Source organism: Pipistrellus hanaki (genome assembly GCF_964339955.1).
Source record: "Pipistrellus hanaki genome assembly, chromosome: X".
NCBI lineage: Eukaryota > Metazoa > Chordata > Mammalia > Chiroptera > Vespertilionidae > Pipistrellus > Pipistrellus hanaki.
The window spans coordinates 76,206,616-76,227,752 of record NC_140524.1 but is presented as its reverse complement, the minus strand read 5'-3'; the positions used below and the strand labels follow the sequence as shown (position 1 = coordinate 76,227,752).

At 38.0% G+C, this 21,137-nt stretch overlaps 1 protein-coding gene across 1 annotated transcript; it reads right to left on the bottom strand.

The window, feature by feature from the left end:
• Positions 1–3,360: 3,360 nt before the first annotated feature.
• Positions 3,361–17,965, bottom strand: LPAR4 (lysophosphatidic acid receptor 4). Its single transcript, XM_084871227.1, has 4 exons — positions 17,647–17,965; positions 15,387–15,425; positions 13,857–13,953; positions 3,361–5,298 (listed from the first exon to the last, which is right to left on the bottom strand). Exon 4 carries the CDS (start codon positions 5,220–5,222, stop codon positions 4,110–4,112), a length of 1,113 nt encoding a protein of 370 aa, XP_084727353.1. The 5' UTR covers positions 5,223–5,298; positions 13,857–13,953; positions 15,387–15,425; positions 17,647–17,965; the 3' UTR covers positions 3,361–4,109.
• Between the last annotated feature and the right edge of the window lie 3,172 nt (positions 17,966–21,137).

Below are 21,137 nucleotides of genomic sequence, written 5' to 3'. Positions count from 1 at the left end.
GGCTGCGAGGGAAGCCTGGGTCCCGGGTGCCAGAGGGAAACCAGTGCCAGCAGCCGGGGGAAGGAAGTCCTACTCTTGCACAAATTTCATGCATCAGGCCTCTAGTTTCCCAAGAATCTCTAACTGCCTTGAACTGGGTTAGTTCAGAAGCCCCAGGATCCCAAATGAGGAATGTGACCCGGCCTTGGTACCACCAACATGAGTGAGAAAGGTAACAAGCTGAGTAGTTTACCCTGAACTAGAAATGGAAGGAGTGAGGGTTCTTTGTAACAAGCTTCTCATCTATATGGCTGGAGCTCCCCCATGACAAGTAGAAAGGAAAACTAGTTGTCATGGTCACACAAATCTCCCCAGTCTCAGAGCCTGTCTGCGTTTTCTCACAGACCTTACTCTGGCTCTATTCCTCTATGTTCTAGAATTCAATTCTTCTGTGGATGTTTGGTAGAGATGAGTTTCATTGAGACACTCAGAGATGGAAAGAAGCAAAGCAATGGGAAGTATATAGTTCTTTATAAACCTGAATATACAGGAAATTTTTACTCAATAGACTGCTTTAGTTTTCTTATTGAAATAAAATGCTTTCTATGTTAGGAACCATTTCACTAAATCCAGAAGAACTAGAAGATATTTGGGCAAAAGAATTCAAGACTATATGAAATGAGAATACAGGTTCACAGTCACCTTGGGCAGTTTTGAAAAAGAGGCTGTCTGGAGAAAGGAAGTGTAGGCTATGAACTCATGCAGGTAATGGTAAGAGAGCAGAACAAAAGAGTTGCAGTACAGAGGCTTTACCAGCATGTGAGGCAGGCTGAGGCTCAAGAGATGATTTACGATGTACTAGAACAGTCATCTCTCCCCATCTTTACCCTGCTTCAGTCAATCGAATGAACTAGAATTTACTCATTTTCTAAGATGTAAATACCAATGGAGGGACTAAAAGCAATGGGAGGATGGATCAATCATTCACACCTTAGTGTAAATCTATTCAACCTGTCAGTCTTGACAGAGGTTTATGTATTTTTTTTGGACTATTGAAAAGCAATATTTCTGCAGGAGATAGAGATGTAGGAAAGGGCTGCAGGAAAGACAGAAAGTTTGGGAAACCATAGCAAATATAAGGTCCAGGAATCTGAGGGTGGAGATAGAAGTGAAAGGAGGTCAATAGGGATGTGAAACAAATAGCATCTGTCTCCTCCTATTTGTGGTTTTTGTTTTATTTTGTTTTGTTTTTGAGGACCTGGCCTAGAAGGTCACTAATGACAAAGTTCCTATAATTTTAAACATTGCCTAGGGCTGATCATGCTTGTCATGTCAGAAAAAAAAGCATTTGCTATCTAATGGAGAATCAATATGCAATGTGATTTAAGTCATGTTGATATTGCTTTCCCTGGGAGTTAGAAGGCATGAAAACAATAACCAGAAATTCCCTGTGCTGCCACCCTGGGCCCACCACCTGTTCTAGTTCTTGACCACTCAGACACCCAGGTCCTAAATCATCTCATTGTTACCAGATAGTCTGTTTGCTCTAACTTTTCTCAGGCCTCCCAGTTGTCCTAGTATATTTTATCAAATCCAAGAAATCAAATTTAAAAGTCAGCTTTTCAAGAAACTCCAAATATATCAAAAACAAGTCAGATAAATCAGAGAAAGTGGTATTTAATCTTTCAGCTTATTCGCTGAAAAGTCACCCAGGGACTTTTCATTTGCAACTCTGCATTTTTCTCCAGACAGCCTCAAAAAAAGGATAGGAATTGATTTGTGAACAAATATACTTTAAAAAGTCCTTTCTTAGACAGTGAAGGAAAGATAATGGAAAGAAGCCACTGGGTGCCCACAAAAGAAGACACAGTTGAGTAAGTTCAACTGCTAAACCAAAGTATAACTGCTAGATAATCTAAATGTATTTTATTATATTTAATAAGCAATTAAAATCCAAGTTGCAATTATAACTGATTGATTGCTTTTTTAAAAAATGTAAAGTCAATTTTACATTTAGTTATACATTAAATTTTATTGATTACATTGCTCATATGACAAATGTTTTATTATTCCAAGTTATATTAACTATAAAATGGAAATTAATAAAAATAAATTGAAATATGGAAAATTAAACAAAACTAAATATGAAGTTACAAAATAGGTTTGCTGTTATATTTTACGTCAACCTGGTTAACATATCCCATTAAATGTTTTGGTATCATCACCCTAAAGTTTCATAATTTTGAGAGCCAAAGGCACAAACAAAAGTTCACATATAATTTATACTTACAAGAAACTGAAAAGAAAAAAATACCAGAAAAAAACACAAAAAGATTCTTCATACTGTGATTACTAATTTTATCTTAAAATATAACCTAACAACTAAGCTTAACCTAACTTAACCTAATTGACTCTAACTGAACCTAATGTCATATATTCTATCTATTATCTGTTTTCACAAGACAATTTTATGCATGATTATTTTTAGCACTTTAGATAATGAGGGAAAAGTAATGTGATTTTTGAGAATTCATTTTTATTACTCTTCCATTGTTTTAGCATTTATTTTTCTATTAATTCCTAATCCAAGAACATTTTTATCAGTTTTTAAGGTTACATAATTCTTAGAAATGTATACTTAAAATCTTAGTATTTTTAAATCTATGCACAATCAGAAAGGGAAAAAGGGATGAGATATTTTAAAATTTGCTTATTTCTTTAAAAATTTTACTTTTTGGTTATTATTTTATGGTTTTTAGTATTTTAATCAATTTCTGGGACAACTTAAGCAGCTAATGTCCCTTGTTACCAGCAGTTTTACTACAGCCTTAACATTTTAAAATTGCTATATCATCTAGGTATTTTAAAAATTGATTAATGTCCATTTTAAGAATATTTACTTTTTGTAGTATTTTAACTGTGTGTGTGTGTGTGTGTGTGTGTGTGTGTGTGTGCAGTTTATATGTGGGTATTTATTTCCATTGTTTCTAACATAAGCACAATATATTATCTTTCAAGCTATATTGTGCTCAGAAATTTTCTTTACAAGTCTTAATACTCTTAAATTTACAATTCATCCAATAAATGGTAGAGTTTTTAAGGATTTTTTAATGCTTTTGCTGTTTTAGTGAGTTACAAAAAAATTATTAATGTAAATTTTAAGAAAGCTTTTTTTTGGTTTTATTGTTGTGTTATTATTACTTTGTTATTTTTTCCAATTTTTTCTAACATAGATACAAATTAAGCAGCTTTCTGGCTGCACTGTGCTCCAAAATTTCATATGGAGAATATTTTGTAGAAACCAGTCCCTCAAAAGTAATATTAGAAATTGGAAATTCTAAAAAAAAATATATATATATATATTGGTGTTACTTAGATTTTTAATGGACATTTGTTATTTTATGTGATTTTCCATTGTATACCTATCTTGGGCACATATTTAGCAGCTTTCTGAATTTGAAGTTTCATATGAAATTCTTAATGTAGTAAAAAAAAAATTTTTTTTTAACTGACAATGCTGGTGACTGCAAATGTGTAAATCCAGTAAATTTTCTGTTTCTTCCCATCCATGCTCATGCAAACACAATTTATGTTTCTGCTTTCAACATATATAAAATAAATTTGCCAGCCCTTTTAAATTGGATACATTTCTTATTAATTATTTTAGGCCAAAATAAACTTGATGGAAATTAAAAGAAAAACAATCCAAACAAAAATATATCAGTAGTAACACAAAATGTCTGTTTTAAATAATCCCTGAATTTGTTCTATATTTATAGGCCCAATCTAATTATCAAATATTTTCAGAATGGAGTATGATTTTAAAAGTTTGAAAGTAATATCCACATCACTAAAGTCAAGTCCACTTGCCAGTTACATAATGTGATATAATAAAATTTCAATCCAGCAGAAGAGTTTGGCATTACTTTTGATTGTAGTAATTAGACCTGACCTATAATTATTGAACAAATCAGCATATATAAAGTAAATGCTCAAATAAATGTATTTGGCTGTATTTAGTACATTAATCTATTCTTAGTGTCGTTAGCTTCAAATATTTCATCTTATTCATAACATAGGAAAATAATCATTGGAGAAACCATATTTGGATCTAAAGACAATTCTCGTACCTAGAAGGTGGATTCTAGCATTAACTCACCACCATTATTTGTTGTTTGATCACTGACTTCCTCTTGAATAGCTGGAAGGGAAGGCTTTGTGGTAAGAGGTGTTTCAGTCTTAAACATGGACTCCATCCTGATATGGGTATTGATGTAGAAGGACTTCTGAAAGGACTCAAGGGTGAAGTAATAGATGAAAGGGTCAAAGCAACAGTTAAGAGTTGCAAGGCACAAGGTGATTGGGTACATAATTTTAGCAAATCTTTCCAAAAAGCAATTGGTAATGGCTTGAGAGCGCACCAGGGCATACAGGAAGAGAACAGAGTTGTAGGGTACAAAACAGACCACAAAGATTGCCATATGCACTGTGATCATCTTCAGCACTTTTTTCTTATTGGTCCCAATTTGAGACAGTGTAGCAGGCTTGCGGAGGGTTCTCAGCACCACAGAAGAACAAGAGACATTCAATATCAGAGGAATGATGAAGCCAACAACTTCAATAAATATGGTGATCTTGGACAAATACGTCTTCCAAACACGTTTGGAGAAGCCCTCAAAGCAGGTTGTGGTTGTATTGTTGACATTAGTGGTTGAGAACAAGGAGGCTGAAATACCACCACTGAGGACCAGGATCCAGACTCCAGCACACACAATGGCAGAATTCCTCCTGGTCCTAATGGTACGAGATCTGAAGGGATAAACAATGGCCAGGAAACGATCCACACTAATACAGGTGAGGAAGAGCATGCTCCCATAGATATTGGTAAGGAATGCAGTCCCAGAGATCTTGCAGAGAGTGTCACCGAAAGGCCAGTGGCGATTGAAATTGTAAAATATTTTGAAAGGTAGAGTGCAGACAAAGAGCAAATCGGAGAGGGCCAAATTAGTGATAAAAATAGCTGTCTCGCTTCTCATTTTCATGCGGAAGCAGAAGACAAACAGAGAGGCACTGTTGGTTATCAGACCCAGAATGAATACAACACTGTAGACAGCACCATTCAGATTATACTTGAAGGAATCATCAACAATACAAGTATTATTGGCAGTAGCATTGCCCAACCTGGGTCTGAGGCTTGAATTCAAATCTTGGAATTGAAAGTCAATGAATCTTTCGTCACCCATGGATTTATTTCAGGAGGCCTGCTGGCTGCAGGGTTCACCACTCTCACACTAGGAACTAGTAGGAAATGTTTTCCTCCTGTGGGAGACAAGATATTATGAATCATCAAACCTGCCTTCCATCTATTATTTCTGTGGAGTAAAAGATATTCTGTCTACCGAGATTGAAAATAACATTCAATTTGATTTGACAAGTACTTTTGACCACCTACCATATGTTAAAAAGTACTCTAAGAGTATATTGCAGGAGTGGAAGAGACCACATTGAATATAATAAGTGGAGTACCATAGCATTGCAATGAACAGGAATGAGATGTTGTGTTTACATGACGGACAGAGCTATGGGGAGATGGGGTTCAGGAGAGGGAGGAGAGACTCTGATAGTTAAAACAACACTAATACTTTGAAATTTATATGGCAGTTTTTAGCTTTCAAAAGCATGTTTTATTTTATTCCCACAAGAACACCATAAAATACACAAGACAAGAATGGTTCACCATATAACAGAAGTAGAAACTGAGGCCTATGTAATTTAGAATTATAGTAATGTCAGAATCGGAAGAATCCACGAATCCACAAATGATATAGTTAGAACCAGAGTTGATTTTTTTTAACTCCTAACCAAATGATTAAGCTACTCTAAATTGTATTGTCTACTCTCCAATATTACTAAACTTCATTGTATGAGTATTAGGTCTATTGCACAAGACCACAGGTGGATATGGGACCTCCAGGACATGCTCTTAAAACAGGTGAGACTAAATTCCTGAATTAAACTGTTGACTCATGTTTTTCTTCTAAAACATGAGCTCTGAGACTAGGGATCCCTCAGTTAATTTGTTATACATAATTAGTTATGTATACTGAACATTGTAAAAATTAAGTTATGAAATTAATTACAAAGCTTCCAGCTAAAAGTTTCTTTACTGTATCACATTGTCTTTCTAGAGAGATAAATCTCATAATGATCTCAGCATTTGCCTCTTGCAGATTGTAATCCCCTTTCCAAACCCTAAGTCTAGGACAAGCATGGCAAACTCAAAGGCTAACACGGGCCAAATAAAAAAGGTTTAAGTTTATGTGAGCCACAAAAAAAAAAAAAAAAAAAGGAAGCTTCAATGTTCCTAGAAATGTATGTTTATTTTGACAGAGACATGCTGAATACAAAGGGCTGAAATAAATGAGTCATCTACACTAATAAGAGAAACATGCAAATTGACCATCCCTCCACTATACCCACCAGCCAATCAGGAGCGAGTATGCAAATTAACCCAACAAAGATGTCCTAGGCCACAGAGCTGGAGCAAGCAGGAGGCTTGGGTTGCCCCTGGCAAGGGAGGAAGCCAAGCTTCCAGCCCCCGACCTGGCCTCTGCTCAAGGAGAGGCTAGAGGGGGGGGGAAAAAGGCGGGGCTGGGAGCCTGGGCCGCCAGGGGCGTGGCCAGCATGAAAACGGCCCTCAGCTTCTTGCCCAGGCTGGCCAGGCACCCCAGCAGGGACTCTCACCCTGAAAGGGGTGTGGCCAGCCTGAAAACTGCCCTCAGCCCCTCACCCAGGCTGGCCACACCCCCACAGAGTAAGAATCTCTGCTGGGGTCCTGGCCAGCCTACAAACAGCCATCAGCCCCTCACCCAGGCTGGCCTTGCACCCCAGTGGGGACTCCCACCCTGAAGAGGATGTGGCCAGCCTGGGTGAACAGCTGGGTGAAACAGCCCTCAGCCCCTTACCCAGGCTGATCATGCTCCCCATGGAGTAAATGTCCCTGCTGGGCTGTGTGGCCAGCCTGCAAACAACCATTAGCCCCTCACCCAGGCTGGCTATGCCCCCATGGGGTGAGGGTCCCTGCTGGGAGGCATGGCCAACCTTCAAACAGCCATCAGCCCCTCACCCATGCAGGCCAGACACCCCAGCGGGAACCCCCGTCCTGAAGGGGGTGTGTCCAGATTGAAAACAGCCCTTAGCCCTTCACCCAGGCTGGCCACACCCCCCCCAGCGGGGACCTTTACCCCATGGGGGGGTGGCTGACCAGCAAACCACCACAGGTCCCTCTCCCAGGCCACCCCATGCCCGAAGGGAACCCCCACCCTGATCCGGGACATCCTTCAGGGCAAACCAGCTGGCCTCCATCCATGCACCAGGCCTCTATCTATACTAATAAATATGCTAATTAGACTGGGAGACCTTCCAGGAGACCTTCTGGACATTCTTCTGGATAAAGCCATGGTGGCAAGGCTGTGGTAGAGGTGGCTAGAGGCCAAAAGGGGAGGGCAGTTGTGGATGATCAGGCCAGGATGGGATAGCAGTTGTGGGTGATCAGGCTAGTGCGGGGGTTGTTGGGGGTGATCAGGCTGGTGGGGGGGAAGTTGGGGTGAGCAAAACAGCAGGGGTGAGCAGGACAGTGGGAGAGCAGTTTGGTGTGAGCAGGCCAGTAGAGGGGAAGTTGGGGGCAAACAGGACAGTGAGGAGGGATGGTGGGGGTGAGCAGGCCAGCAGGGGGGCAGTTAGAGGCAAGCAGGCCAGTAGGTGGGCAGTTGGGAGTGAGCACACTGGCACGGGGGGAAGTTGAGGGCAAGCAGGCCTTCAGGCAGAGTGGTTAGGGGCAATCAGGCAGGCAGGCAAGTGAGTAGTTAGGAGCCAGCAGTCCCAGATTGCAAGAAGAATGTTCGACTGCTGGTTTAGGCCCATTCTCTGTAAACTGGCAGTAGGATATCCTTCGAGGGGTCCCAGATTGGAGAGGGTGCAGGCTGGGCTGAGGGACACCCTGCCCCCAAGCACAAATTTCATGCACCAGGCCACTAGTCATTAACATAAAACAATAGAACATTTTAATAAAAATAATTTTTTTCTTGAATATTAACTTACCAGACACTGCATAATTGTACAAATTAATACACGTAACACAAATAAACCTATTTTTCTTGTTCTCCAAAAGCGAAATATTTCCTGTTGTGCACACCAAACAAGTCAGTACAAGATTAATGACGAAAATCGGCTGCTAAAATATTCCCTGCTAGTATTAGTGGAGATAATGGTGCACCTGTGCATAAGGCACATAAGGGAATGAATGCAACATGATTCTAGTAATCAGTTATTAGCAAATATTGTAGTTCATTGTTATTAGTTATGTATAACTGAACATTGTAAAAATTAAGTTATGAAATTTTTATTAAAACATTTCTTATATACTGTTATATTGGCTGGGCCGCAAAAATATTCATCGTGGGCCAGAAGTTTGACATGCTTGGCCTAGGATGTCCTCCTTCTCTTGCCTCCCACTGCCCATTCCATCACTTATTTTCATGCCTTCAGCTCCAAATATGGCCCTGGTCAATAAAGCCTTTTCTGGTGAACACAAGTGAAATGTATGCTCACCTAGCTAGTTACCGTATTGTCCGGCGTATAAGATGACTTTTGAAACGAAAAAAAGCCTGCGCAGATTAGCCAGTCAGAGAGGCGGTCTATTAAAAAAAGAACTGGTGTTGCCTCGGAAGTGGGGGGTAGTCTTATACAGTGAATATAGGCCTAAACCTATGTTTTAACGGTAAAATTAGGGGTCGTCTTATACGCCGGAAAATACGGTACATGCCCTCTGCCTGCCACCACTTGTACATGTGGTAGTCACTGATTTAATCACTATGTTGGGTAACTAAGCCAACATTGTTCAAAGGTACATATAGAAATCTTACTAACCTCCTAGATTAACAGCTGCCATTGGACAAAAACTGTCTTTGAAATGTTCTGTAATACACTATAGATAAATAGTTGCTGAATGAATTCTTTTCAATGAGGAGGATATGGAATAAAAGTGCTCTTTGTCCCCTTGTATAGTATAGGCAGTAATGTTTTTTTACATAATTATATTTTAAAATGTGAAAGGCATTTCTTTGAAGTGATTCCTACTTATGTCACTTTTTCCTCTCAACTCCCAACGAACAGGTCAAAGACACTTTCTATATAACAAAGAAGGGAGTGGAGGGGGAAATCTGCCAGCATTATAGAGGCCTAAAATCACGGCAGTGTTTGGCTTGAGGGGAAAAAAAATGGTTTGAGGAAAAAAGAAATTCACTCACTATAGTGCCTATAGGGAAAGATGACCTTGAAAAATGCAAGATGCAAATAGTTGTCATTTTCAACAGCTGAAATTTTCAAATTAATATTGGAATCTGGCTATTTCTGAATTCTTATTTAACAAATCTTTATGAAGTGCTTCCCCTGAGCCTAATACTGCACTAAGATCATATTCCTTCTTGACCATTTTATCTCATAAGCCAAGCTCAAATTTGCTAGAGGCAACTTTGATAGATAGAAGCAGAAACCTGGGCCAAACAAGGTCCCCAGATAGAAAAAAAAGGCAGGTGAGAAAGAGGTAAATATAGGTGGGGAGAGCAGAATAGGAGATCATAAAGGAAGTAGCAGAGAAAGAAAAATAGGAGAATTGAGAGAAAGAGAAGAAAGGGTGAAATAAAAACAAATGTTGCTGGGGAGAGGCCAGTGCTGTCATCCAATTTGTATCTAGAGCCTTTTCTATCTCACGATTACTCCAATCCTATCCTCTGTATCTTGCTTCATCTCAAACATTGCAATTTTATCAGGAAGAAGTACAATATGCAATACTCTGCTTAAGGCCACTGAAACTGATTGGAAAAATATAGGAATAGACTAGAAAATATCAATCAATGGATTTCATATTTTACTTTGGGAGCTGTAGACCCAGGTTACTGCAGATTGTTTCACCAGTGGGATGGCAGAAACAAAAAAAGAGAATGGTGAACATGTCAACTGCTTAAACCACTTTACATACTATTTTTAACACCCCAAATCACTATCCATTACTCTAGAGGTCTTTTTTAATTGTTGAAAGAAATCAAAATCTAACATAGTTACACAATCTAAAATAAATATGGGACTGCAAAAGCCAACATTAAAATCAAGCTTCATTTGCTATTATTTGCTTGCACCTGCCTTTTATAATAAACTGACAATAAGTTTATTTGATTTGGAAAATGCTTTCATAATAGAAGTCTTTTTACCCCACCCCAGAGTTCCTCCAGTCTGCCCAATGGTGAGCCAATTTCACAGCATGCTTCTAGCTCTCTGACTATGTATTATTTTGTATTGCCCAAAAATGGTGTGTTTGAAATAGATGAGCTCTGCCGAAACTGGTTTGGCTCAGTGAATAGAGCGTTGGCCTGCAGACTGAAGGGTCCCAGGTTCAGGGGACCCTTGGTTGAGGGCATGTCCCCAGTAGGAGGTGTGCAAGAGGCAGCTGATCAATGACTCTCTCTCATCGATGTTTCTAACTCTCTCTCTCCCTTCCTCTCTGTAAAAAATCAATAAAAAATATTTTTTTAAAAAAAAAGAAAAAGAAATAGGTGAGCTCTGTCTCCCCAGTTTTGCATCCAGTTTTATGTCTCCCAGAACATATGCATTATACCCACAGCATGCAGTCTGCAAATGCCTAATATGTCTGCTTTGCTGTGTTGAGTAACCAAATATTGTGGGAGAGAAAGGACCAGAGACAAGAAAGCATTACAGTCTCAATCCTGAAAAGAGGGCATGGGAAACTGCCACTAAGACCCTATTCATAGCTTTTCCTGTTTAAACACACAGCACCTTTGCGGTCTAGCAGGGAAGGTGTGGTGATGGGACTTAACACAACATTGGAAGCAAGGAGTTCTATTTCTGACTCAGACACAGGTTCAGTCTGTAACTCAGCTATACAGTTTATCTTCCCTGTATAAACATACCTCTGAGCCTCATAGCTGATGTTAGGAAGATTCAATAGGGCTTATCAAGAGGTTTATGTGCTTGCAAGTATTCCGTTCTACCTAACCACAAGTAAACATTATATAAGCTTTTATCTTTCTCCCTCCCCTGACACAACTGGACACCTTTGACTATCTTTCTTGCTGAACTTCATATTTGCAACACATCATTCTCCTAACACCATGTATACCAAGAGAGCCCCTCTTGAGTTTCAACCTTAACAACACAATTTTCTCATAAAAGGAAATCCAGGAGGGTGCTCCAAAGGAATATCTCCCACTGAGCTATGGTTTAAAAAAAAATCAGAGAAGTATTTGGCTCCTAAGCTTATTCTGAAGGAGAATCAACAGCATTCAAGAAACAACTTCTCTTTTTGGACTAACTCCTTTCTTTTCACAAAAAAAAGCAGTGTTTTTAACCACTAGATTTTCCTAAATGGATAACATATTGTGCACTGAATGGAGGCAAAGGGCCAACTCTTGAGCTTCAGATGAGATCAAGAAGAAAAAAAATAGGCTGACGCAGTTAATTACATCTTCCACTGCAAGTAGCATTAGACTATTGTCTTGTAAAAACCATTGTACCCAATTATTCCAACAATTAATCACCTAGAGGGGTCAGAATACTGGGTGGATGCATTTTCATTGACAATGGGCAGGAAGCAGGTCACCTGGAGGGTGACCAAAGAGAAATCTGACCCCAATGAATTTTTAACTCTGACCTACACATATGGAGCCAATTCGGACAGTTCATACTAGTGTTCACAATTTTTTTCTTTTTATAAACATTTATAATGTTAATGAAATATACCATGTTTGGAATCTTTGGGGCTCTTGGAGGAAGTGCAGTTAGATTTTTAGCCCTATTAAAATGCATACCTAAATTATTCCACTTTACTAATGCTAAACTTTCAGATATGTTAAAAACAAAGCTCTAAATTCTGACATATGACCAGTAGCCTAGAAAGGCTGGCTTGCTTTTGTTCCCTACAGAAGTGAATCCAGAGAAAAACAAAGCCTGGAAGACAGAGTATACTCAAATTCTCTTGCTTTGCTCCCTTTTTCATGAGCTCAGGGTCAGTTCAGAGTGCTTCTGATCCCCAGAACATTTCCTCTTTCTACTCTGAAGCTTAGGAACATTGACACAATGGTTTTTAGAGGAAGCTGAAACCTATTGTATCCTGGCCTATAAATATCTAGCAGTGAGGTAAATGAAAAAGATACAAAAATGTTTCAAAAATACAAATCAAAACCATAATGTGGGGGGATGAGAAGAGATAAACCAAAGAACTCATATACTTATACACATAGCCCATGGACACAGGCAATAAGGTAGTGAAGACCTGGGGGATAGGTAGGGGCTGGGAGAAGGGGGGACATAGGGGGAAATGGGAGGTATCTGTAATACTATCAACAATAAAAAATACATTTTAAAATGAAAAAAAAAATAAAGACATCATGCTGGAGTAATAGGGAATGTGTACATACTATTGTTCCTCAGATGAGTACTAACAGAAAAGACTTCTTAACAAAACCTTCTAGACCAAGTCAGAAGGACAGGTCACAATCATACCCATGGTTCCAACTGATGTAACTATGCATTAGTTGATGTCTCATAATACAATAGTTTTCAAAACATAATATAGCCTTATGACATTGCATATGGAGGAAACCACAGGTAGATATTTCACTTTAGAATTGAGCTGGGAAATTGATCTGTATGAGGTATCATTTCAAACAAGCCTCCCCATGTGCGTCAATTGCTTAGATCAGTGTTTTTCAACCTTTTTTGGGCAAAGGCACACTTGTTTCATGAAAAAAATCACGAGGCACACCACCATTAAAAAATGTTAAAAAATTTAACTCTGTGCCTATATTGACTATATATAAAGTAATTCTCTTGAATAGGAATCAAATAAACACAAAGAAAGTATTTTATAATTACTTTATTATGAAATATTAAGTAAACAAAATAGTGAAAAATTATAAAATTCTTGTCTTGTCTGCACCTACGGCACACCAGGCAACATCTCGCGGCACACTAGTGTGCCACAGAACAGCGGTTGAAAAACGCTGGCTTAGATTGATATGCCTTGTTTAAGTTTTTATTTTTATTGAATTTATTTGGATTATATTGGCAATATAATCTTATAGGTTTTGAGTATATAATTCCATGTATATTTACCATTCAAAGTCTAGTCTCCTTCCATCACCATTTATACCCTATTTACTCTCTTCTACCTGCCCTCATTACCCTTTCTCTCTGGTAATTACCTTATTGCTATCTGTGTCTATACGGGTTTTTTTTTTCTCTCATAGAACATACTGACATCCTTGTTTATTTTTTACTCAAGAATCAGTTAGCAATTTGCATATCAACTTATCTGATAATATTGGAAATTGATCCTGATAATATGAATAAAAACCATGTCACCCATCTCTAAAGGTATATACCAGTAGCACAGAGGGCTTAAAACCAAAGAATCAGCCAAAGCCGGTTTGGCTCAGTGGTAGAGCGTCGGTCTGCGGACTGAAAGGTCCCGGGTTCGATTCCGGCTAAGGGCATATTGGTTGTGGGTACATCCCCGGTAGGGGGCGTGCAAGAGGCAGCTGATCGATGTTTCTCTCTCATCGACATTTCTAGCTCTCTATCTCTCCCTTCCTCTCTGTAAAAAATCAATAAAATATATTAAAAAAAAAAAAAAAAAAACAAAGAATCAATATTCAGCTACACCAAAATTGCCTGGACTATAATAAACAATCACAAATCCTCATGAATTTTTATATTATATAACCTATTATAAATTGGAAGTATTGGTTACAAAAAAATTAAAGAATTATGAAGAAAGCTATTATCAGGAGATTGGTACTCACCACATTAGTTCAAATTCTGGCACCAATTTTATCTGAGACTTGCGTGACCAAATAACTTTCTGGAGGCACTGTGGTTAGGGATTTCCTCCAATGGATGCTGTAAAATACAATTAGTCACAATAGTGTGACATCAAAAGACTTTTCAATAAAATGTATGTCAAGACCATAGGGTAAAAAAAGGATTAGATGATACAAATCAAAGTAAATGAGAGCCAACATATTTTATTTTTTTCTAGTTATCTCACAATTTCTTTTTTATTTTTTTAATTATTATTATTTTTTTTACATATGTGTCCTTATTCCCCCATTACCCCCACTCCTCACTCATGTCCCACTCCCCTGTTGTCTGTGTCTATTGATTAGGCTCATATGCATGCATATAAGTCCTTTGGTTGATCTGAGAGCCAACATATTTTAAAATGGTATCTGGCCAAAACCGGTTTGGCTGAGTGGATAGAGCATTGGCCGGAGGACTGAAAAGTCCCAGGTTCGATTCTGGTCAAGGGCAAGTACCTTGGTTGCAGGCACATCTCCAGTAGGGGGTGTGCAAAAGGCAGCTGATAGATGTCTCTCTCTCTCATGGATGTTTCTAACTCTCTCTCTCTCTCTCTCTCTCTCTCTCTCTCTCTCTCTCTCTCTCTTCCTCTCTGTAAAAAATAAATAAAATATATTTTTTTAAATAAAATAGTATCTGAACGTTTTGCATTTCATTATTAAAGAATATCAGATAACGTTTTATTTTACAAACCTGCTATTACTGTGCCATATTTTATTAGTTGTATTGATAAGTAAAAAGTCCATGAGTCTATGTAACTATAATTGTTTAAAGATAACTAATAGCAAAAGGCATAAAAATACTTCCTCCACTTTCATAAGGAAATATACTGAATTAAAAATAACTGAACAGAGGAGGTTTTTTTTTTTTTTGGCCTGAAGTTATGTTGGTTCTTTGTTCTTTTTTTTTTTTTTTTTTTTTCTTTTCTTTTTCCCTGGCAACAACTGTTACTATTTGGCAAGAGCCTTGATAAGAGAAGAGGAAAGAAGAATGGAACAACAGGTGGAGACCCTATTGGCATGTCTCCAACCTGCACTCCCACCCCAGTTAAATTTATTTCTCACTGAACTACAGTGATATGAACAAGGTTCCAAATTCTGGGCATTAGCACAATGACAATCACTGCTGCCTCGACTAGGATGAACTAGGCCTAAGCAATATAGCATGTCTATAACATCTTCAAATCTCAACTCAGCACAAAATACTTGTACAGAACCAGAAATAGTTGACAATAAAATTCTTACAAGTAGCACCTACATTTGAACCCTGCTCATTTATTGCCTAGAAAGTAGAGTCATCTGTTAGTGCCAAAATTATATTATTGTCACATCTCACCCTCTTTTGAACAAAGGTGGCCTAAACAAATCAGACTGATAAATAATACTCCAACTCTCTTGAAATAATTTTTCTAATTTAAGAGAACTGAAATAAAAATAGTAAAATCATTAGACAATTTAAAATATATTTGAGATCACCTTGAATTGATTTTCACACTCCTCCAGAGAGCAATATTCCTGGAATGAAATGAATATTATTTTACTGGTTTATGAAGACAGAAATATTAACATTTCTTTTTTTATAGCTTTCAAAATGTATACAGATTATTTTTTTAAAACTTATTTTTATTTGGAATCCAAGCAAACTTGGAATTTCAAATACCCAGAAGTTTTCATATTTGTTATTAATTCAATAAAAACACATCCAGCCCCATCCATCACTAGCTAACTGTTTGACAGCAAGTCACAATCTCTTTTTGGACTCAGTTTATTTTCTTCTACCTTTTGCATTAATTGATAGCAACTTTCAACTGGTACTATGGAATGGCCTCACTGACCCCTTTAGTCAGTTGTTTTCACCTGCTCCCATTTGTCACTGCAAAAAAAATGTAATCCCTCAAAGTGTGAAGTAAGGGGAATTCATGTTTGTTAGACTCAATGAAATTATTCCTAGATTTATTTTATCTATTTTAATTGAAGTATAATTGACATATCGATACATTATATTAATCTTATCTATGCAACATAATAATTTGATATTTGTATTTCTTGCGAAAGGAACACCACAGTAAGTCTGTCACCATATATAGTTTAGTTACCATTAATATCAGAAATATTTATTAATTAGTTTTAATGTCTTCTTAATGCCCTCATTTCTCTCATATTCTGTCTTTATGCCCATATCAGTAGGCACATAAGCTTTAACTAAGTTTATTCCTCAATCTTTGCTGCCTGTTCCCCGGTCACCTAGTTAATTCTTTCCTCAAAATATAAGTTTATCAAAATACTTCAGAACATAACTAAATAATAAATCAATAGAATACTTATCCTATGTTTTATTCTGATAAAATTACGTATCTACTAAAAATAAGGCTGGATTCCCAGTGGTAGGTGACCTCCTATTAAGCTCCCAATTTTCAGTACTAATATTCAGTACAAATACATTATAGGTGTGTGTTTTTTCCTTTCCAGTTAAGGCCAAGAGAATACTAATATGTGATGAGCGTACACACAGAAAAAAAAAAAAAAAGGCAGCACACAATTAGGCCCTGACCACACCACAGCAAGGGCAATAACTATCACTGCATTTTCTCTCAAAGGAAATTGAATTAATGAAGCTCCAGCTAATTTTGGCCTGAGTGTTGCTGTTAGGCCCCAGACCTCTCTTTAATTTACAGAGAGTACACATTCTGAAAGGATGATTTGATTGTTCCAATATTGCTTTCATTCGCATCTGATTGGCAGGAGATGCTCTGAGTGTAGATGCCATCAAGAATCAGCTGAACTCATCCTTTATAGCAGGGGTGTAAACTTTTCATCTATGACAAGGAAAAATGATTTAAAAATCTGTGTTGATAGAATATGTTCCTTGGAATTTTGTTCTGAAAAATAAACATGTTTCAAAGCCACTGGATAATTTGGAGCTTCAGTTTTTATTGTTGTCTTCACGTTAGTCAAGGGGAAAAAAAAAAGATAATATCATTTAGTATGGTAGCAAAGTAAATAACCCAAAAAAACTCTGAAATGCTCTAAGATTTAGATTTATCTGGTTTTGTCCATGCTGGAATAATGATTAATTACATTACTAAATTTCCTAAAACAAAGTAACTAAAATACAATATTTATCAGTTCAACAAGATCTTGTAGCTAAATTGTAAAAAAATATTCAGGACATATAAGAAGAGAATGTTAAATATCATATTATTGCATTTGTATGAAAAACAGCAACTAATTTAACATGTAATAGTAAACTCAATTTATTCCAGAATTAGTTTTTCATTGAAATGTTTCTTCCTTTATAGTCAAGCTCATGAATTATTCAATATAGCAAATGTCACATTCTTCATAAATCAATTAAGCATCAAAGTATGCTCCATATAGTTTTCCTAGAAGAAATCTCATAATAGGAGCCACATTAGCTCACAATCAATTATAAACCAAAGAAATATAAAGCTAGCCAAAAGAATTTCTAAGCTCTACTCTGTGTTTACATAAAACAACAGCCTGAAAAGCCTGTATCTTTTCCACCGAAACAGTATTATTGCCAAAACAATAGAAACTTCTTTTTTTTCCTCGTTTTAACCATTCCACACGACGATCTGTTCAGCACTTCAGAGTTGAAATCTAACTTCTTTCCCCAAACACTCAAAGCATTTCCACTGAAGTCTGTTACGCGGCCTCCACCCACCCCACCCCCATCCACAAACGCCCAAATCAAATCTTTCTCAAAGAGACTTACCCCAAGAAAGAGTGTGCTAGATGAGAGTGTGCTCAAGCGAGTAGAAAATTAGCTAATAAGCATGTGAACGGGCAACTCGCACTTTAAAAGTGCATATTTTAATCCTTTTTTTTTTCTTTTTTTTTTTTTTTAACAGGGAAAGGTTAGCCCAGCCCAAAGTAGCAGACTCTGGGCTGCCACAGCTTCTTACAGCAAACCGCTCATTCTGAAAATGTGAGCTTATTTACATCTATCTCTTTCCCTTTGTTAAAAAATGGCCCTCTTGAATGCAGTAGCCGGCATGCCTTTTAACAAACAGGACACAAGAAAAGGCCCAAACTCCCGGCTGAAGCTGAGGGCCGGGGGGAACTTCTGGGGGTCTCAATAGGAAATGCTTTTCATTGGATAAGGAGGCACTATTGGGAGCCGAGACCCCGCCCAATCCCCTGTGCTCCTTCATTCCCTTAGTCACCAATCCCAGGACTGAAGTTTTTCCTTAAAGAGCATTGCCCAGGAAAAGCAGTTTTCACAGTCAAGAATTAGCAGCTTAAGTGCTGCTTGGCAATATAAAAAGTGTCTCTCCTAACTAGTTAATCCACAGAGAAAGCCTGTGTGCCTGTCTTTGCTGCAGGACTGCTACCCCTCCACAATTCTAATGAGGAGGAGGAGGAGACAAACCTCCAAACTTGGAGGAGAGAATTATGAGCAGCCCTTGTTTACTCTCATTTGTTTAAACCATTATAACAATATTGATAATATAATTCGGGTGCAGGGAAAGGCAAAAGTGAACGCTATCATAAATACATTCCTATTATACTATGTAGAATTAAACCTCACACCACCACAAAAATATAATTCAATATATATTCTCTTAAGCCAGTGAAGTGCCCTGACATGGAATGGGGAAACAGAGGATCTCAGAACTCTAATACCCATCCTCCATGAACTAAGGAGTACTCTGTGGCAAAAGGAGGGTCTGTACTTCTCTTAAATAACTGCCTGGCAGGAAGTCTAATTACCATTAAATTTTCAAAGTCTTATATACATCAATGAAATAGAATAGAGAACCCAGAAATCGACCCAAATCATATGCTCAATTAATATTTGACAAAGGAGGCATGAACATACAATGGAGTCAAGACAGTCTCTTCAATGAATGGTGTTGGGAAAATTGGACAGGTATATGCAAAAAAAATGAAACTAAACCACCAACTTACATCATACACAAAAATAAAGTCAAAATGGATCTAGGACTTAAACATAAGATGAGAAACCATAAAAATACTAGAGGAATCTATAGGGAGAAAAATCTCTGACATATGCCAAAGCAATTTCTTCACTGATACTGCTCCTAGGGCAATGGAAACTAAAGAGAAAATAAACAAATGGGACTACATCAAAATAAAAAGCTTTTGCACAGGAAAGAAAACCATCAATAAAACAAGAAAACCCACTGTATGGGAGAACATATTTGCCAATGATATCAATGATAAGGGTTTAATCTCCAAGATTTACAGGGAACTCATGCAGCTTAACAAAAAGAAGATAAATAACCCAATCAAAAAAATCGGCAACTGATCTAAATAGACACTTTTCGAAAGAAGACAGAAGGAAGGCCAAGAGACATATGAAAACCTGCTCAAAGTCACTAATCATCAGAGAGAGGCAAATAAAAACAACAATGCCTTACAATCTCACACCTGTCAGAATAGCTATCATCAAGTCAACAAATGGCCAAAACCGGTTTGGCTCAGTGGTAGAGCATCGGTCTGTGGACTGAAAGGTCCGAGGTTCTATTCTGGTCAAGGGCATGTACATTGGTTGCGGGCACATCCCCAGTAGGGGGTGTGCAAGAGGCAGCTGGTCGATGTTTCTCTCTCATCGACATTTCTAGCTCTCTAGCTCTCTCTCTTCCTCTCTGTAAAAAATCAATAAAATATATTTTTTTTAAAAGTCACAAATGATAAGTGCTGGCCAGGATGCGGAAAAAAAGGAACTCTCATGCACTGCTGGTAGGAATGCAGACTGATGCAGCCACTGTGGAGAACAGTTTGGAGTTTCCTCAAAAAACTAAAAATGGAACTCCCATTTGACCCAGTGATCCCACTTCTAGTAATATATCCCAAGAAACTAGAAACACGAATAAGAAAGGATATATGCAACCCTATGTTCATAGCAGCACAAATCACCATAGCTAAGATTTGGAAACAGCATAAGTGCCCATCGTCAGATGAGTGGATTAAAAATCTGTGTTACATCTACACAATGGAATACTATACTGCAGTAAAAAAGGAGTTCTTACCATTTGCAACAACATGGATGGAACTGGAGAGCATTATGCTAAGTGAAATAAGCCAGGCAGAGAAAGATACATATCACATGATCTCACTCATTTGGGAAATATAATGAACAACATAAACGGATGAAAAACAAAATAGATCCAGAGACAGAGAAACATCAATCAGAATGTCAAACCTCAGCAAAGGTAGGGGACAGTGGGGGTAAGGAGGAAGAGATCAGCCAAAGGACTTATATGCATGCATATGAGCCTAATCAATGGACACAGACAACAGGGAGGGTGGGGCATGAGTAGGGTTGGGGGGTAATGGGAGAATAAGGACACATATGTAAAACTAATAATAATAATAATTTTTAAAATAAAAAAAGAAATTGTGAGGTAACCAGAAACCCAAGATAGCCTGAGAACATCTTTCTTGCCATGCTAGCAGTCATCAGCTATATGGTAATATTACCTCGGGCAAATGGGGAAGTATTTTGGACTTATTTTCCTGAACCTTCATAGGTAAGAGGCCTTAGGTGGCCTGATCTTCGCCTAATGTAGTCACCAATAATGGCAAACACCTTGGTCATCCAGGAGGACCATGGGTGGGGCAAGGAAGTATAATTACACAGGGGTCTCCACCAAGCTTCCCTTTTGTATGACACAAAATCAACCCACTGCCCTTTTGTGTGTAAAATTAAACAGAGGTTTCTGGCTTGTGTGGACACCAAAGGAAGGGCCTGTCACTACTTGTTCCTGGGAGAGGTGCAGAAAATGTAACTAAGACCTTGTCTATACGAAAAATTGACAGCCAGTTTGAAATGGAATTGCCATGGCCTAGAGTAGGGGTGTCGAACTCAATCAGAGACGGGGCCAAAATCTAAAATCCAGCCTAAATCGCGGGCCGAATGGTTTACTGAACAGTCATAAACTGACAATGTCATAAACTGACAGCGGAGTGCAGTGATGACAGCGCGGTGCGGGCCACATTGCAAGGCCTGGCGGGCTGGATTTGGCCCGCGGGCCTTGTGTTTGACACATGTGGCCTAGAGCAAAGAACATGATATTATTCTACAAAGTCACTATAATTTTTCCCAGATTTGGGTTATCCTCATTACCTATAATATTGTAGTACCTCGCACCCTTGGGAATCAATAAAAGTCATCTTTTTGGTCCTTGGAGACAAAGATAACACATCTCTTGATATTTTGAATTACAAAAGCATAATATA